Source organism: Tachyglossus aculeatus, chromosome 12 (assembly GCF_015852505.1).
Source record: "Tachyglossus aculeatus isolate mTacAcu1 chromosome 12, mTacAcu1.pri, whole genome shotgun sequence".
Classification (NCBI taxonomy): domain Eukaryota; kingdom Metazoa; phylum Chordata; class Mammalia; order Monotremata; family Tachyglossidae; genus Tachyglossus; species Tachyglossus aculeatus.
In genome coordinates, this window is record NC_052077.1 from 8,875,305 (window position 1) to 8,889,178 (window position 13,874).

Below are 13,874 nucleotides of genomic sequence, written 5' to 3' on the forward strand. Positions count from 1 at the left end.
TATATCTATAATTCTCTTTATCTATTTTGATGCTAATGATGCCTACTTGGTTTTATTTTGTTGTCTGTCTCCCACTTCTAGACTGTGAGCCTGTTGTTGGGTAGGGATTGTCTCTTTCTGCTGCTGAAATGTACTTTCCAAGTGCTCAGTACAGTGTACTCTGCACACAGTAAGCGCTCAATAAATATGATTGAATGAATGAAGTGAATGAATGAATGAATGGAAAAGTAGCATGACAGAGTGGAAAGAGCACAGGCTTGGGAGTCAGAGGTGGGTTCTAATCCTGGTTCTGCCACTTACTCTCCTGTGTGACCTAGAGTATTCTCTTAACTTCTGCATGCTTCAGTTTACTCATCAGTGAAATGTTTTTGCTCCTATTTGGACTGTAAGCCCCATGTGGGGAGATTGTGACAGTATATGACCCGATTATCTTGTATCTGCCCCAGCACATAGTATGGTAATTGGCACAAAGTAAACACTTTACAAATACCAATATTACTACTACTACCATTAATAATAATAATGATGGCATTTATTAAGTTCTTACTATGTGCAAAGCACTGTTCTAAGCACTGGGGAGGTTACAGGGTAATCAGGTTGTCCCCCGGGGGGCTCACGGTCTTAATCCCCATTTTACAGATGAGGTAACTGAGGCACAGAGAAGTTAAGTGACTTGCCCAAAGTCACATAGCTGACAATTGGTGGAGCTGGGATTTGAACCCATGACCTCTGACTCCAAAGCCCGTGCTGTTTCCACTGAGCCATGCTGCTTCCCTAATAATAATGATAATAAATACTCTTGATTTTCCCCTTACATATGTTGTGTTCAATAAGATCTTTCTTCTGGTCTGCATGAGAATTGTCATAGTGGACTAATTTATGAGATCTTTCTCTGTTAATACTCCATTTTGGTTATGATAAAGATTGCTATACTCTCTGTTTGGCAAGGAGTATAGATTAAACCCAGTATAGGCCCAAATATCTTTGTATACACCAACAGGGCCCTCACAGAGGTGATATAACAAGTTTTTGAAGTAGGCTTCTCATTTTTTGTGTCTTTGTACTCCCACCTCTGTGTCCTAGAATAAATCTGCTGCCATCAGTCTACTGCACCTCTCCCACCTGCAAAAATGGGGCTGTGTTCAAATGGTCACAAAGGAGGAGGAGGGGGAGGTAATCACTCCCACCCACAAAATGAACCCACAGTTGATCCCACTGCTCCAACTGTATGTAACAGATTCAACTAGTGGAAAGAGCACAGGCCCGGGAGTCAGTCAGAAGACCTGGGTTTTAATCCTGGCTCTGCCAATTGCTTGTTCTGTGACCTTGGGCAAAGACATTTAACTTCTCTGTGCCTTAGTTACATCATTAGTAAAATGGGGATTAAATCCTCTCCCTCCAACATAGATGGTGAGTCCTATGTGGGACAGGGTCTGTGTCCAACCTGATAAATATGTCTACCACAGAGCTTAAAATAGTGCTTGATACATAGTAAGCACATACCAAATGCCATAAAATACCATAAAAAATAGCGGGAAAATCTTGGAGAGGTGAGGGTTTGATCATAATAATAATAATGATGGTGTTTAAGTGCTTACTATGTGCAAAGCACTGTTCTAAGCCCTGGGGGGATACAAGGTGATCAGGTTGTCCCACGTGGGGCTCACAGTCTTAATCCCCATTTTACAGATGAGGGAACTGAGGCACAGAGAAGTTGTGACTTGCCCAAAGCCACACAGCTGACAGTTGGCAGAGTTGGGATTTGAACCCATGACCTCTGACTCCAAAGCCCATGCTCTTTCCACTGAGCCAAGCTGCTTTGGGCCTTCTCCTTCCAGGCTATTAGCAATTGTGGCATTTATTGAGGGCTTGCAGCTTTCCAAGAATGGTGCTAAGCACTGGGGTAGATGCAGGATAATCAGATCCAACCAAGTCTGTACCCTTAATGGGGCTCACAGAATAAGGGGAGAGGGATAACAGGTAGGTAATTCCCATTTTAAGAATGGAGAAACTGAGGCACAGAGAAATTGAGTTGCTGAAAGTCACGCTGCCAATAAGTGATGGAGCTGGGATTAGGAACCAGGTCTTCTGACTTCCAGTCGTGCTTTTCCACTAGGCTAAGCTGCTTCGTAAGGCTATTCCAACTGTGGGTCTGCCATCTGCTGCTGAAAGATTGAATATTTAAGTGAGTAAGACAGGGAAACAGGGAAGGGGGAGAGGAAGTGAGGGAAGAAGATAGAAACTCAGAACTAGGGAGAGAGGGACTAGGAGGTGAGGATAGGGTAGAGACGAAAGAGGTGAGCAAGAGAATGAGTTGAATACAGAAAGAGGAATAAACAGAGTGAGAAAGATGGAGGAGGAGAGAACAACTAAAGGAAAGGAGTAAAAATGAAAAACAAAAGGCAGGGAGATGATAAAAGGGACAGAAAGGAGAAAGAAGCTCTAGGGCATTTAAATATCAGAAAAAGAGAGTGCAGGATTAAAGCAATAGGGAAAGAGAGAAACCTTAAGGGACAGTGGACAAGGAGACTGAGAAGGGGAAATGGAGAGATTCATTAAGGGGGGAGGAAGAACTTAGGACAGGAGTACAGTCCTGGGAGTGCAGGAACAGAGGAGAGCCATTAAGTACAGAGGCAAGTATGAGGAAAAGAAGGAGATAGATTGATATACACAAGTTAAAGGCGGGAGAAGGGAGGCTGGCTCTGTCTAGGAGAAACTGTGTGTTGAGGGAGGGCAGGCAGGAGGGAGGAAGCTTGTGGGGAGTGAGTGTTGCCGGTGGAGGGGGGACTGGAGGATTGGGCTAATGGCACCCCTTCAGCGTGATCAAGTTCGTCTTGTCCCTCAGTCACCACCTTGGTGTCCACCCAGCCTTTTGGATACCAAAATTTCTTCTTTAATGGTATTTGTTAGGCACTTAGTATGTGCTAGGCACTGGGTAGAAAGATACAAATTAATCAGGTGGGAAATCGTCCATATCTCACATCGGGCTCTCAGTCTAATTCCCCGTTTTCCAGAAGAGGTAACTAAGGCACAGAGAAATTATGTGCCCAAGATCACGAAGACAAGTGACAGAGCTGGCATTAGGTCCTTCTGACTTTGTGGAGGCAGTTGTGACCACTATCTCCTGCCTTCCCCGCTGTTGTACTTAAGATGGGATCCAGGGAAGAGTCGAGATCTTCCTAAGGAGGGGACGAGTAGAAGAACTAGGGAGACCTTGGGGATGACAAGAGAGATGAGAACAGACCCTATAGCCCTTGCACGATACATGCTGCAGATCCAGACCCTCGACAAACTTCAGGGATAGCTACTCTGAGGGTTGGGAGGAAGCTGGGGTTGGATAGGGATCCCTTTTTGGAGGCTCCTGACTCCTGGCCAATAAAGGACTCTGTCCCCCTTGCGCCCCTCCCATTATTATTAGTGGTTTTTTTTGCCCCTGAACTAATCCAGCTTGGCTCATGACATCATCGCCTTTCTCTAGGTTTTAATTCTGCCTCTACCACTTGCTTGCTATGTGAGTTTAGGCAAGTCACTTAAGTTCTCTGTGCTTCAGTTTTCTAATCTGTAAAATCGGGTTTCAATAACTTTTCTCCCTCCCTCTGAGACTGTGATCCCCATGAGGGACAGGGATTGTGTCTGACTTGACCCCAGTCCTCAATACAGTGCTTTTCATGATTATTATTATTATTATTATTATTATCATCATCATTCTTTATGTGCCCAGTATATGAAATGGATATACATGTGAACAGGGAAAACTATCTCTACTTCTAGAGTGAACTTGTTATATTCATTTATTACTGATACTCCAAAATTTCCCCACAGGCTCTGCTATAGCAAAAGAAATCAGTTTCACCTTTGGAGAGCTATTTATTGATAATACAAATAATCTTTCATTACTGCCAATACTGGGAATGGATCAATGATTTCAGTTATGCAGAAAGAATCTTAGCAACACGTGTTGCCATGGTATGGGCTATTTTCAGCTGTGTAGGCCTTTCTTTTTATTAATAATTCACCAGAGTTTTTTTTTTTCCCTCTCCCTACAGTCTGATAGCAATGCAAGTTTTCTCCGAGCCGCCAGAGCGGGCAATCTGGACAAAGTGGTGGAATTTCTGAAAGGTGGAATAGACATCAATACCTGCAACCAGGTAAGAAGCAGAACAAAGGATACTTACGTACATAGTCATGGGGAAAAAGGAGTATTTGACATCAGATAGAATTAACAATCTCTCCTGTAAAACACCTGCTACCATTTTTAGAACATTTCCAACTCTGTAACTTTGTCCTTTGATATATCCTCTCCCTCCAAACCTACCCTCTGCCTCTCTGGGATATCTGGGCTTTTAAGCATCTCTATCTTAGCCTAAATTATTTTGTCCCTCCAATATTCCTTGATGTGAGATTTGCCACCCTGAAGGTTACCCTCCCCAGGACTCTTGAGTTCTTTGCGTCTTTGTTCTCCTAACTCACACCCTGAAAGTTCCCAGTATTTTATCCAGTTCTGCAGGTGGGCAGCTGTACAACCTTGCCAGAAATTCAGAAACCATGCTGACTTTTGCTGTGATATATTTGTTATCTTATCTTACTACTTGATCCTTTCACTATGAATGAGGCCACTATACCTCCCTCATCGTGGTTGTGTGGTGGCATTCCTAGAATTGTTTTGTAACTGAGATTTGATGCAGTCATTTCTCTCATTATGGTTTAAACTATCTCTAAATTAAAACATAACCAAACATGACAATCTGAGGTTTCAGTATTTTAATGGAAATAAAAATTTCATTAATTTGGCAGATGAAAATATTTCAAGCAGAGAGCATTCAATATCAAGATGCTGATATTTTCCGAGAGGTTATGGGGATTTATAAGGCTATTCTATCACTCTTTTACATTTTCCAGTCCATCTAATTTTTACATACATCCAGAGGAGTAACCCTCTATTGTGAGCTATAAAATTTAATTTGTGAAAATACATTAGAACTAACCCTGTAGTCATTCTTCATCTATTATTTAGAAATGTTTCACAGCAAAGTAGTGCATAAGGAAACTGTAGCCCATCAGAGATGGTAGAGATAAGGCACAAAAGTAGACAAATGGACTGTAGAATTCACTTATGAACTTGGAGAGATAGTTAAAAATCCAATAAAAGAGCCAGAAGGTCTGCAGATTGTTTCTGGCTTTGGGAACCCATATGGAAGCCTGGTCATGTCATAAAAATGAATGCTGCCATTTCTATTTGTTTTTCATGCAAAGTCCAAAATATCTAGGACAAGATACTTACTCAATATGAATTTTCCAGGAGCCCACACTGCCTTGACTCACTTGTCTCTTTAGAACCTTTAATGACTAATGACGTTAGTGGCAGCAACAGGCTTACCCACTGTGCTATTTCTCTGTGAAAAATGGCTTAGTCCAAGGTGACTTTGAAAACATTCTTTAAATATCGCTCACTTTTGCAAACTGGGTTATTTAGGTCTTTGGTGAAGACAGCAGGCTCAAGACAACAGCATGAACTCAGGCTAAGCTAATGAACTGATATTGCAGAGAGTTTTGTATAGAAGGTCAAGGTCCCTCTAGACTGTAAGCTCGTTGTGGACCGGGAGCATTTCTACTGATTTCCAAGTGCTTAGTACAGTGCTCTGCATACAGTAAGTGCTCAGTAGGTAACAGTGAGTGATTGATTCCCCAGAAGACAGATTCTAGTGACCTGGATTTGGTTTTGTTCTCTGTCTCCCCCTTTTAGACTGTGAGCCCACTGTTGGGTAGGGACTGTCTCTATATGTTGCCAATTTGTACTTCCCAAGTGCTTAGTACAGTGCTCTGCACATAGTAAGCGCTCAATAAATACGATTGATGATGATGATGATGGTGGATTTGCATCCGAGAGTAGGCTATTCCTGCCCTGAATCTGGCCTGTTTAACCTGTGATCCCAGAGTCAGTGGGCCATTAGGGTACTAGCAAGAAGCGAAGACCATACATTTTCTGAAACTCGAGTGAGGAAACAGTAGTGTGTATTAGGCGTTTTGTGCAGAAAGACTATCCTAAATGCTGGGAATCAGATCAGATCCAGTTTATGTTCCATAGAATGCAAGCTGTAAGCATCCACTGGTATTTTTAGATCGGCATTACAACAACCCTATGGTGACACAGTTTTTGCTCAGGCACTTGAATAATTGTGCCATTTGTTAAGTGCTTATTAGGTGCCACGTTGTTCAATCTGTCATCAAATCCTGTCCCTTCTACCTTCACAACAGAACTAAAATCAGCCCTTTCCTTTCCATCTAAACTGCTACCATGTTGATCCAAGCACTTATCCCGCCTTGACTCCTGCATCAGCTTCCTTGCTGGCCTCCTGACTTCCTTTCTCTCGCTGCTTCAGTTCACACTTCACTCTGCTTCCTAGATCATTTTTCTAAAAAAAAAAAAAAATTCAGTCCATGTTTTCCCCACTGAAGAACCTCCAGTCGTTGCTCATCCACCTTTGCATCAAAGAGAAACTTTGGCTTTACCATTGGCTTTAAAGTACTCAATCACCTCCACCCCCTCTTATCTTATCTCCCTGATTTCCTATTCCAAACTGGCCCGTACACTTCACTCCTCTAATGCCTACCTACTCACTGTACTTTAGTCTCATCTATCTCATTGCTGATTCCTTGCCCAAGTCCTGCCTCTGGCCTGGAACCCCGTCCCCCTTCATGTCCAATAGATGATCACTCTCCCCACTTCAAAGCCTTATAAAATCACATCTCCTCCAGGAGGCATTTTCTGACAAAGTCTCACTTCCCCTACTCCTTCTCTGTTCTGCAATGCCTTTGCTTTGCTCCCTTTATTCACCCCACCCTCAGCACCTATGTACATATCTGTAATTTATTTTAACATCTGTCTTCCCCTTAGTCTATAAGCTTGTTGTGAGGCAGGGACTGTGTCTCCCAACTCTGTTAAATTGTGCTCTCCCAAGTGTTCAGTACAGTGTTCAGCCCACAGTAAGTACTCAATAAATATTAGTTGATATTTTCTCTCAGCCAGGTGACCCTATGGTATTTCAGCACTTACAACAGTGCTTGGCACATAGAAAGCACTTAACAAATACCATTGTTATTATTCCACCTTTAGCTTTGTGTGTGGTCACAGTTTGATTATCTCACTAATATCTATTGAGCACCTACTCTGGGGACTCACAGTCTGAAAAGGTGGAAGGGAGGTTGGCAACCAGTTCCAGAAGAAAAATTCAAGCAATAAATGGTGGTTTTTGAATGCTTACTGTGTGCAGAGCACTGTATCCATGCTTAATAATAATAATAATTGTTGTATGTAAGTGCTTACTATGTGCCAGGCACTGTACTAACCGCTTGGGTGGATATAAACCAATTGGATTGGACACAGTCCCTGTCCCATGTGAGGCTCACAGTCTCAATCCCCCATTCTACAGATGAGGTAACTGAGGCACAGAGAAATGAAGTCACTTGCCCAAGGTCACACAGCAGATAAGCAGTGGAGCTGGGATTAGAACCCATGACCTTCTCACTCCCAGGCCCGTGCTGTCTCCACTATGCCATGCTGCTTCACTAGGATAGCACAGTATAGTAATGTTGTTAGACATGATCCTTTCCCACAAGGAGCTTAAAGGCTGAAGGTGGGACAACCTAACACAGGGGCGATGACATCTTCATGGAAATAAACAACATTTCTCAATACAGCCTTGACTTGGACTCTAGGTGTCACTGAGGCCAGTCTATCTTCTGGAGAAGGCCATATTACTCTCTTGTGCTGTTTTGGTTCAGTATCTAAAGTATTTCAATCGCATTTATTGAACACCTACTGTGTGCAGAACACTGTACTAAGCACGTGGGAGACTACAATACAATAATAAACAGACACATTCCCTGCCCACAATGATCTTACAGTCTAGAATGGAGGAGACAGACATTAATATAAATTCATTCATTCAATCGCATTGAGTGCTTACTGCGTGCAGAGCACTGTACTAAGTGCTTAATTAAATTACTGATATGTACATAAGTACTGTGAGGTTGGGAGGGGGGATGAACAAAGGTAGCAAATCAGGGTGACACAAAAGGGAGTGAGAGAAGAGGAAAGGGAGGCTTAGTCAGGGAAGGCCTCTTGGAGGAGATGTGCCTTCAGTAACACTTTGAAGGGATGGAAGGTAATTGTCTGCCGGATTTGAGGAGGAAGGGCCTTCCAGGCTAGAGACAGGATGTAGGTGAGGGATCGGCTGCAAAATAAGCAAGATCGAGGCATCCTCACAACTGTCTTATACTATATAGAAGTTGTAAAGCCACTTGTTTTTAACAAGCGTGTTCCTAGTTCAACCTGGGCACCCATTCCCACCAGTTTCCTCTGTCTACTTGGTTGCTGTATAGGGCAGGCACCGTGTAGAATTTTTCTTTTTTTTATGGACTATATTAAACACTTATTATGTGTCAAGCACTGTTTTAAGAGGTATGGCAGATTCAAATCAGTCAGGTCAGATACAGTCCCTGTCTCACATGGAGCTCACAGTCTAAGTAGGAGGAAGAACTGGTATTGAATCCCCTTTTCATAGTTGAGGAAACTGAAACACAGAGAAGTTTAGGTGCTAGTCCACGATCATACAGGTGGCAAATGGTATAGAGGTAGGATTAATAATAATAATAATGATGGCATTTATTAAGCACTTACTATGTGCAAAGCACTGTCCTAAGCACTGGGGAGGTTACAAGGTGATCAGGTTGTCACACGGGAGGCTCACAGTCTTAATCCCCATTTTACAGATGAGGTAACTGAGGCACAGAGAAGTTAAGTGACTTGCCCAAAGTCACACAGCTGACAATTGGCAGAGCAGGGATTTGAACCCATGACCTCTGACTTCAAAGCCCGTGCTCTTTCCACTGAGCCATGCTGGATTAGAACCCAGGTCCTCTGATTCCCAGCGTAGCTTAGTGGAAAGAGCCCAGGCTTGGGAGCCAGAGGTCATGGGTTCTAATCCCAGCTATGCCACTTATCAGCTAGTTGACCTTGGGCAAGTCACTTCACTTCTCTGAGCCTCAGTTACCTCATCTCTAAAATAGGGATGAAGACCGTGAGCCCTACGTGGGACAACCTGATTACCTTGTACCTCCCCCAGCACTTAGAACAGTGCTTGGCACATAGTAAACGCTTAACAAATACCAACATTATTATTATTATTATTATTATTATTATTATTATTAATCAATCATATTTATTGAGTGCTTACTGTGTGCAGAGCACTGTACTAAGTGCTTGGGAAGTACAAGTTGGCAACATTAGAGACAGTCCCTACCTAACAGTGGGCTCACAGTCTAAAAGGGGGAGACAGAGAACAAAACCAAACATAGTAACAAAATAAAATAAATAGAATAGATATGTACAAGTAAAATAAATAGAGTAACAAATATGTGCAAACATATATACATATATACAGGTGCAGTGGGGAAGGGAAGGAGGTAAATTGGGGGGGATCGAGAGGGGGACGAGGGGGAGAGGAAGAAAGGGGCTCAGTGTGGGAAGGCCTCCTGGAGGAGGTGAGCTCTCAGTAGGGCCTTGAAGGGAGGAAGAGAGCTAGCATGGCGGATGGGCAGAGGGAGGGTATTCCAGGCCCGGGGGATGACGTGGGCCGGGGTCGATGGCGGGACAGGCGAGAATGAGGTACGGTGAGGAGATTAGCGGCAGAGGAGCGGAGGGTGTGGGGTGGGCTGTAGAAGGAGAGAAGGGAGGTGAGGTAGGAGGGGGCGAGGTGATGGACAGCCTTGAAGCCCAGGGTGAGGAGTTTCTGCCTGATGCGCAGATTGATTGGTAGCCACTGGAGATTTTTGAGGAGGGGAGTAACATGCCCAGAGCATTTCTGGACAAAGACAATCCGGGCAGGAGCATGAAGTATGGATTGAAGTGGGGAGAGACACGAGGATGGGAGATCCGAGAGAAGGCTGATGCAGTAGTCCAGATGGGATAGGATGAGAGCTTGAATGAGCAGGGTAGCAGTATGGATGGAGAGGAAAGGGCGGATCTTGGCAATGTTGCGGAGCTGAGTCCGGCAGGTTTTGGTGACGGCTTGGATGTGAGGGGTGAATGAGAGAGCGGAGTCGAGGATGACACCAAGTTTGCGGGCTTGTGAGACGGGAAGGATGGTAGTGCCGTCAACAGAAATGGGAAAGTCAGGGAGAGGGCCAGGTTTGGGAGGGAAGACAAGGAGTTCAGTCTTCGACATGTTGAGCTTTAGGTAGTGGGCAGACATCCAGATGGAGATGTCCTGAAGGCAGGAGGAGATGCGAGCCTGGAGAGAGGGGGAGAGAGCAGGGGCAGAGATGTAGATCTGGGTGTCATCAGCATAGAGATGATAGTTGAAGCCGTGGGAGCGAATGAGGTCACCAAGGGAGTGCGTGTAGATCGAGAACAGAAGGGGACCAAGCACTGAACCTTAGGGAGCCCCCACAGTAAGGGGATGGGAGGGGGAGGAGGAGCCTGCAAAAGAGACTGAGAATGAACGACTGGAGAGGTGAGGAGAACCAGGAGAGGACGGAGTCTGTGAAGCCAAGGTCAGATAGCATGTTGAGGAGAAGGGGGTGGTCCACAGTGTTGAAGGCATCTGAGAGGTCGAGGAGGATTAGTATAGAATATGAGCCATTGGATTTTGCAAGCAGGAGGTCATTGGTGACTTTTGAGAGGGCAGTTTCCGTGGACTGTAGGGGATGGAAGCCAGACTGAAGGGGGTCGAGGAGAATGTTGTAGTATTATTATTATTCCCAGGCCCGGGCTTTTTCCACTAGGCTATGCTGCTTCCCTGTTGAATGATAGGTTATTCCACTGACAGAATGGCTATAAAGTCAGTTATAGTCATTGATTAAAAGTGAATCTCATGATAAATGTCACCCTCTTTAACTCAACTGGGAACGTAATACTCAGAAAACAGTCTGAACAACAAGTCTCTGGCTATATGTTAAAGTCTATAATGGATAGCTAATAATTATGCATTGTTTCTGAAAAAGAATATGAATACTCTTGCCTGAGGAATGCTGGGAATTCTGAAGCCAAGCACTGTTTGTCTACAGTCAGTTTTCTGATCTGGTGTATGGTATTCTATTATTTGAATTTTGTCTCCCACAGTAAAGTAATTAATGACACTTTTATATGAGAAACACTACATGGCAAATGCTATTTTAACATTCCTATTTTAAAGATCACAATTGCAGGGGGATTTGCCGTGACTAGATGGTAAGAACTAATAAATGCTCCTCTATGGTCTATAAACTTTTTTTTTTCCAATTTGGGATCTTTATCTCCGAGTCCAGGTACACTTTATCTAAGACACCCATGCACCAAATGATTGGTTATATTGCCTAACTGAAAGAGAGTGAGTGTCTGATGGTGACCCCTTCTCCTATTTAAGCTCTGTGTGCCAGCATATACAGAGGCTCCTTTCTCCTCATTATTAAAAATGGTATTTGTTTTAAAATAGCATTACTACATGCCAGGTATACTAAGTGATGGGGTAGACACAAGCTGATCAGTTTGGACACAGTCTATGTCCCACATGGGGCTCACATCATTAATCCCTATTTTACAGATGAGATGACTGAAGCACAGAGAAGTTCAGTGACTTGACTAAGGTCACAAAGCAAACAAGTGGCGGAGCCATTTTACAGATGAGGTGATGAAGCACAGAGAAGTTAAATGACTTGCCCAAGGTCACAAAGCAAACAAGTGGCAGAGCCAGGATTAAAAACCAGGTCCTCTGATTCGGAGGCCCATGCTCTTTCAACTAGGTTATGCTATTTCTCCTCGTGTACCAAGACTTAGACTATGAGTCCCACATGATGACAGGGACTGTGTCCAACCTGGTAAGCTTTTATGTACCCCAGTGTTTAGTACAGTAATTGACACATAGTAAGCACCTAACAAATGCCATAAAACAAAACAAACAAGATCCTTTTAGAACAGTGCTTGACACATGGTAAGCACCTAACAAATACCAGAAAACAAAACAAACAAGATCCTTCCTGAAGGGACGTGACTAGGAAAATTCGTCAACTCCTTCAGGCCTTGATAGTGCCCCAGTGAGCTTTACTGAAGTAATGCAGTTGTGCTCATTCACTTTCAAGTGGGCTTTCAAAGTTAGGATATTTGATCTGACACTATTTTTAGAACAAGTGCCTGTTAGAGAAAGGCCCTGCCAACTGGTATAAGTTGAGGGATTTAGTATTGAAGCCTCAGTTAGAAGTGAGTAGAGAAACATCAGATGGGCTGGTTTCTTTGGATGTATTCCTCAACTCTTTTGACCCCAGTAGTTTCCATCAGTAAGTTCAGTACTCCTATTAGGGAAGTAATCAGTCTATGGAGTTAAAATGCCTTTGCTTCTTTGTGTTTGTGTCCCTGCCTTTGGTGGTCTATCTTTATCTCCCATTCCATCTCTGTTATTCTGTGCTTATGAGTTCTTGTGTGTATGTGTGTCCCTATATGGGTTATCAGTATATGGAATAATAATAATAATGATGGCATTTGTTAAGTGCTTACTGTGTGCCAAGCACTGTCTAAGTGCTGGTGTAGATAGAGGGCAATCAGGTTATCCCCCGTGGGGCTCACAGTATTAATCCCCATTTTACGGATGAGATAACTGAGGCACAGAGAAGCTAAGTGGCCTGTCCAAGGTCACACAGCAGATGAGTGGCAGAGAAAGGATTAGAACTCATGTTATCTGACTCCCAAGTCAATAATAATAATGGTATTTGTTAAGCACTTACCCCATGCCAAGCACTGTTCTAAGCACTGGGATAGATCCAAGGCAATGAGGTTGTCCCATGTGGGGCGCTCAGTCTCCATCCCCATTTTACAGATGAGGGAACTGAGGACACAGAGGAGTGAAGTGACTTGCCCAAGGTGTCACAGCTGACCAGAGGCAGGATTAGAACCCACAACCTCTGACTCCCAAGCCCATCTCCCTTCTCCCCCGGGGAGCAGGGTGTTAATTGACCTTCCCACCTGCCCACCCGACAGCTCGCATGGTTAGGTGCATTTACTTCCATCTCTCCACCCACCCGCTTTGGTGTTTGAGCATGTTTGTGTGCTTCTTAATGTATGGGCATCCCTGGCTTTATGTGAGGTTGTTAGTTGTATTTCAGTGCTTACTGTGTGCAGAGCACCGTACTAAGCACTTGGGAGAGCTTTGAAGCTTGGTTTTAAGCTGATTTTCTGCCCCTTTTCTCTTTTAGAGGAGCGGAGGTTGTGAAAATTTGCTTAGGACAGGCTGGCAAAAATTTGGCTTTCCCAGTCAGTGACCTTGTCTGATCCTGTTCCTGACAAGACCCTACTCAGCCCAGAACCTCTACAAGTGCCCCAAGTGAATTGCTATTTTTGAATTTTGTCATGTAAAAATGTGGCTCAGTGGAAAGAGTGGCTTTGGAGTCAGAGGTCAGGGGTTCAAATCCCAGCTCCGCCACTTGTCAGCTGGGTGACTTTGGGCAAGTCACTTAACTTCTCTGGGCCTCGGTTACCTCATCTGTAAAATGGGGATGAAGACTGTGAGCCCCCCATGGGACAACCTGATCACCTTGTAACCTCCCCAGTGCTTAGAACAGTGCTTTGTACATAGTAAGCACTTAATAAATGCCATTATTATTATTATTATTATTATTAATAGGGAGTCAAGCTTCATGCCAAACTGAAGTTCTAAAAAGTTGTTACGATAATGATAGCATTTGACAAGCGCTATGTGTCGAGCATTCTTCTAAGCACTGGGGTAGATACAAGTTAATCAGGTTAGACACTGTCTTCGTCCCACATGGGGCTCACCATCTATGTGGGAGGGAGGACAGATACTGAATCTGTTTTACAGATGAGCAAACTGAGGCATGGAGAAGTT

The 13,874-nt window shown here is 43.9% G+C and overlaps 1 protein-coding gene across 45 annotated transcripts in view; it reads left to right on the forward strand.

Moving 5' to 3' along the window:
* The window catches only part of ANK2 (ankyrin 2), a 593,212-nt gene that overhangs the window by 394,154 nt on the left and 185,184 nt on the right, over positions 1–13,874 (forward strand). For all 45 annotated transcript variants that reach the window (XM_038755377.1, XM_038755380.1, XM_038755376.1 and 42 more), the window contains one exon: positions 4,047–4,148. In XM_038755377.1, the coding sequence (XP_038611305.1) occupies positions 4,047–4,148 (102 nt within the window). The remainder of the gene's footprint in view (positions 1–4,046; positions 4,149–13,874) is intronic.